Source organism: Lactuca serriola, chromosome 5 (genome assembly GCF_051521515.1).
Source record: "Lactuca serriola cultivar US96UC23 chromosome 5, Lser_US96UC23_V15, whole genome shotgun sequence".
NCBI lineage: Eukaryota > Viridiplantae > Streptophyta > Magnoliopsida > Asterales > Asteraceae > Lactuca > Lactuca serriola.
The window spans coordinates 87,258,661-87,264,138 of record NC_136412.1 but is presented as its reverse complement, the minus strand read 5'-3'; the positions used below and the strand labels follow the sequence as shown (position 1 = coordinate 87,264,138).

At 36.1% G+C, this 5,478-nt stretch overlaps 1 protein-coding gene across 1 annotated transcript; it reads left to right on the top strand.

Moving 5' to 3' along the window:
- Positions 1–862: 862 nt before the first annotated feature.
- Positions 863–2,250, top strand: LOC145049652 (elongation factor 1-delta 1-like). The gene is made up of 7 exons (XM_078998031.1): positions 863–972; positions 1,062–1,178; positions 1,261–1,354; positions 1,432–1,552; positions 1,626–1,739; positions 1,843–2,004; positions 2,087–2,250. Coding segments are annotated over exons 1-7 (720 nt in total). The 3' UTR covers positions 2,089–2,250.
- Positions 2,251–5,478: the final 3,228 nt, after the last annotated feature.

Here is a 5,478-nt window from a genome sequence, read left to right as displayed (position 1 = left end):
CCACTACTAGAAAACAGCCCTTTAATGACGCGCAAACAATGACACACGCTGATAGAGGACACACATTTGTGCGTGTAGTAAAAAATAATGTCAGTTTTCTAAAATTTGAAGGATAGAGGGCACACATTTTTTGCGCGCCCTAAATTTAGTGTCCAAAAAGAAAAACACGGAGGGCACCAATAATAAAGAGAGTGTCGTGTAAATGTGTCGTTTTATATTTTTTTTAGAAGGCGCGTTCTCTGCCTGCGATGGGGGGAAATGAAATCCCAAAAAATTAAACACCCCGCCTGATCATCTCCTTCTTCTCCTTCTAAAAATCCTCTCCCAAAAAACCCTAATAATCCTTTAAGCAGTTCGTCTCTCTCTCTCTCTCTCTCTCTCTCTCTCTCTCCTTTGGAATCAGATTCTTGAAAGATCGAAACCATAAACGTAGCCCTAACTACGACATGTCTTACCCACCGAGATCTTCAAATCAAAACGAAAGCGACGACCAACACGAAAAACGTTGGCTATATGAAACTCTGTTCCATGGTTTGACTTAATGAAACTCTGTGAATTCCATGAGTTATCACTATGAAGTATGGAATGCAAAGATTGATTCTCCTTCTTAGTAGGTAGCGGGAGGTCTTTTATTTTCTTCTAAAATCCCGATTCTATCATTTTTCTATCGACTTAGTACGTGCTAGGGTTTTTGGTGGTGATGGCTCAGGTGTTCTTCACACCCCAAATCGAAAAAACCCTAAATATGGTTTTACCCTTATCTTTTCTTCTCTTCCAGTTTTCTGATGTCTAACAACCCTTTACCCAAAACACACCGCATCAATTTCCCAATTGTCTTCCTTCTGTCATACTCCTCTTACAAATGGAAATTGATTCCAAAAGCGATTCATATCTTTTGCGGTTTTATGTTGGTTCGGAGGCTGGGCTCAAGAAACTTGATGAATACCTATTGTCTCGCAGTTACATCACAGGGTAAGTTTCTTAACACTTTTTCTTTCAAAGGGATTGATTCAATCCTTCTTTACATCATGCAGATTTAAAATAATGTTAATTTTCCTCAGGTATCAAGCTTCAAAGGATAATCTCACTGTCCATGCAGCTTTCACAAAACCCCCATCACCACAGTATGTGAATGTATCTCGTTGGTTCACTCATATCGATGCCCTTTTGAGGATTTTGTATGTTCTTAAAACCTTTATCTTTTTATTACCATTATTCCTTATCAACTACTTGTATTTGATGATTAATTTCCTTTTTCAGTGGTGTATCTGCTGAAGGCAGTGGTGTTGTTGTTGAGGGCTCCGCTTCTTTCCCAGAAGAAGCCATTGCAACTCCTCCTGTTGCTGATACAAAGGCATGTTTATCAACTTGTTTATATAAAATTTCAATTCTTTTTTGCAAAATACGTGACACGAAATATATGAATTTCAGGCTGCAGCTGATGAAGATGAGGATAGTGATGTGGATCTTTTTGGTGAGGAGACTGAGGAGGAAAAGAAGATTGCTGAAGAACGTGCAACTACAGTGAAAGCGTCTGGGAAAAAGAAAGAATGTAAGGCTAAATTTGTCTTTTCAATATTATGTTTCAAATGCAAAATTGATAGTGTTCTTGATTGCTTAATCAGCTGGGAAGTCTTCGGTGTTGTTGGATGTGAAGCCTTGGGATGATGAAACTGACATGCAAAAGCTTGAGGAACCTGTTAGAAGTGTTCAAATGGAGGGCTTGCTATGGGGTGCATGTATGTTGAATATTTTTCTTATGCTCTTAAAATCAACTTATGCCATGTTTAATTTCTGTAATTGGATAAATGATAAATTTAAAAAATATGTGAGAAAATGCAGCAAAGTTAGTGCCAGTTGGATATGGTATTAAGAAGCTCCAGATTATGATGACAATTGTGGATGATCTGGTGTCTGTTGATACAATCATTGAAGAAAGGCTTACTGCAGAGCCAATTAATGAATATGTTCAGAGCTGTGATATTGTGGCCTTCAATAAGATCTGTAAGTTCATTCATGCTAAAAAAAATTATTGTTATTATTTTTTTGGTTATTGATGATGGAATTGGATGTGTTGTATTTGCAGAATTCCTGCTTGATTTGGTGGGACAGAAGAAAGATGTAGGAGGTTGGTTTTGTGGAGTTGTTATTTATGTAGTTTGCACTTGTGTTGATCATGAGGGATCCCTTGTTAGTGGTTCTATCAGTGTTGACCTTTTGCTATATATATGGTTATGTTTGTGTTGATCTTTGATTGTCTCCTAACATCATTTGCAAATCCAAAACCAAAATCATGGACCAGGTAATATATTTCTCATTTCTATTTATTACCACATTTTAATTATTTCCATTGTTGCCCTTGTTTAACCTTCTTCTATAAACCAGGTTCCAGCTGATGGGGTTTTGATTTCTGGTCACTCACTTTCAATTGATGAATCAATTATGACTGGAGAGAGTAAAATTGTAAGTTTTTATAAAATTCTATTACCTTGTGTTTTTTCTGAAATCTTTTTTAGGGTATATAAAGCAACTTTTTATTTTTATAAATGTAACAGGTTCATAAAGATCATAAATCACCATTTTTAATGTCGGGGTGTAAGGTGGCATATGGAGCAATCTAAATTTTCACTGTTGCTGTATGTATTTAGCAACTAGTATTTACTTCATGTATTTTTATTAAGTTTCCTTTTTTTACCCTTCTTCTAATTTGATGAATCTTTAGGCCACGATTGTTATTGTTGCGGTTCCAGAAGGACTTCCATTAGTTGTCACATTAACGTAAGTTGAACCTTTTCTTATAATTATTAATCCATTTCTTTTAAATTAGTTTTTGATTAATAAAATATAAATCATGTTGCTCATAATTATAGGCTGGCATACTCGATGGGATAAATGATTTCGGATAAAGCGTTGGTAAGTTTTATAATTTTGTTTACAATAAATCTCTTGGGGGCATTCTGGTAATTTTGGTAAGTTTTATAATTTTTTTGCGACTATTTAGTCCACATAAAACAACTTTGATGTTCGTTATTCATGATAAAACAAGGGCAAGTTATGTTGTGCAACATGTGTTTTTAAAGAATGAAGAAGTTGGATAACATTTGATGTAATTATCCTTTTGTTTTTGTATAGACCCCCCTTGAAAACTTAGAACCTGTTTTGAGGGAAGATATCCAGAAGGTAATTATAGTTAATAGTTATTAATTACTTATTGTATTACTCCACAGTTAACACAATTGCAACACTTATAATGCTCTGTTCTTTTTCCCAGATTTGGGATTCTGTCCCTAAGCCAGAAGCCCACAAACATACTCCATTGAGTGACCTTTTTAATGTAGAAGTTGTTGCACTTTCTAGTTTTTCAGTGAAAGAGGAACAATTTAAGGAGCAGGTATGATAAAGATGACTTTTTTATAATACAAATTTGATTAAAATCAGTTTTAGTTTGATGTGAAATAGGCTGATTTGGCAAAGCAGAGAGTTGATGAGTACATATATACTCAGATGATGCAGGAAACTGGTGGTCAGCAGTCCATGTAAGTTTCTTGATTTGTAACATCTTGTATTCAAGAAATAGCAATGTACCTTCCATAAAAAAAATTACAAATTATATTCTTTGAAAAATTTGCTAGATTGGTTGGTTTAAAAGTAGAATGTCCTAATAAGAATTAATTTTAAAAGTAGAATGAAAATGACAAGTGATTTTGTGTTGTGTTTACAGGGTTGATGAAAGCGAATAGCTTTGGAGTTAGAAGAGGAAAAGAAACTCAAGCTGAAAGAGATAAGATGCTTCAAATGCAAGTGTTGCATTCTTCATTTCAATTGTTAGTATGAAACACAGTAGATTAGATGAATTCAAATTTATATATTGTAAGAAATAGAATTGTATGACATTAAATTTTATGCAATGGAATGCATTTTTTGTATATGGTATTTTATTTTTATTATGAGACATTAAATGCAAATTTAATTTAAAAAGTAATAAATATATAAATATATTTTTTTAAACATTTAAATTTACGATACACAAAAATGTGTGTCATCTTCATTTATGACATGACCTTTCTTGACAGGGGTTTTCTTCATACGCATTGCGTGTCATTAACACGCGCGTCGTAAGATTACGACACGCGAATGTGTGTCGTCTTCCTTTATGACAGGGCCTTCCTTGATACGCATTGTGTGTCGTAAACGCGCGTCGTAATTGCGCGTCGTAAATGAGCATCGTAAATGCGCGTCGTCTCTCTTTATGACATGGCCTTCCTTAACGCGCATTTGCGCGTCGTCTGAGCCTTTTACGACGCGCAATGAGCGTCGTAAAAGGCTGCTTTTCTAGTAGTGGACCATGGTGTTAGAGCCATGGTGGTATGTTTTAAGGGTCAAACCATGATGTGCAAGTCATGGTGATAAAAGATAACTAGGCCGTGGTGTTAGAACCATGGTGGTATGTTTTAACGGTCGAACCATGATGTGCAAGTCATGGTGACCAAACATAACAAGGCCATGGTGTTAGAACCATGGTGGTTTGTTTTAAGGGTCGAACCATGATGTGCAATTCATGGTGACCAAACATAACCGAGCCATGGTGTTAGAACCATGGTGGTATGTTTTAAGGGTCGAACCATGATGTGTAAGTCATGGTGACCAAACATAATCAGCCCATGTTGTTAGAACCATAGTGGTATGTTTTAAGGGTCGAACCATGATGTGTAAGTCATGGTTACCAAACATAGTCGGACCATGGTGTTAGAACCATGGTGGTATGTTTAAAGGGTCGAACAATAACATGCAAATCATGGTGACCTAATATGACCGAATCATGGTATTAAAACCATGGTGGATTAGTACCTTAAAAAGTTCGATGCGAAAATAAAAATTATACTTCATTGAAATAAATTGGTCCAATGCAACTATACTTCTTCGATTTTATAAGTTTTTTCTCATGAAAGACAATTCAAAGATAAACAAAAATAGAAAAAACTCCTTCCTCTTTTATTAGTTGGGCTATTGTTGCTTTAGGTCCTACCGAGGGGTGACCGTTGGCTTAGAAATGGAAAACACGCAACTTATACATGTTCCATGTTCTAGGTAGTCTCATCCCCTGCATGTTTTCCAAAACATACGAACCGTTGCGCCTGGCCTTTACCACCTTATACGGTCCCTCCTAATTGGAAATTAACTTCCCTATGGGTTCCTTCCTACTAGCTTCATTCTTCCTCAGCACTAGGTCACCGAACTTACACACCCTTCACTTCACTCGCTTATTGTGATACCCTTTTACTAAAATCTTGTATACGGCCTGATGTATGGTCGCGTTTTCGCGTCTTTCTTCAAGTACATCCAAATGCTCTCTTAAGTTGGTGGAATTTGTTTCGGGGTTCGGCTGCATGGTCCGAGTGGTTTAGACAGTTACCTCGATCGGTATCACAACCTCGGTTCTGTATACCAAACTAAAGGGTGTTTCCTTTGTTGGAGTTT

Excerpts from the sequence above, each read along its gene's own strand:
- LOC145049652 (XM_078998031.1), top strand. The coding sequence starts at position 863 with ATGGAAATTGATTCCAAAAGCGATTCATATCTTTTGCGGTTTTATGTT. Across the intron at positions 1,179-1,260 it reads GATGCCCTTTTGAGGATTTT|TGGTGTATCTGCTGAAGGCA; the intron begins GTATGTTCTTAA and ends TTCCTTTTTCAG. Across the intron at positions 1,740-1,842 it reads GGGCTTGCTATGGGGTGCAT|CAAAGTTAGTGCCAGTTGGA; the intron begins GTATGTTGAATA and ends GAGAAAATGCAG.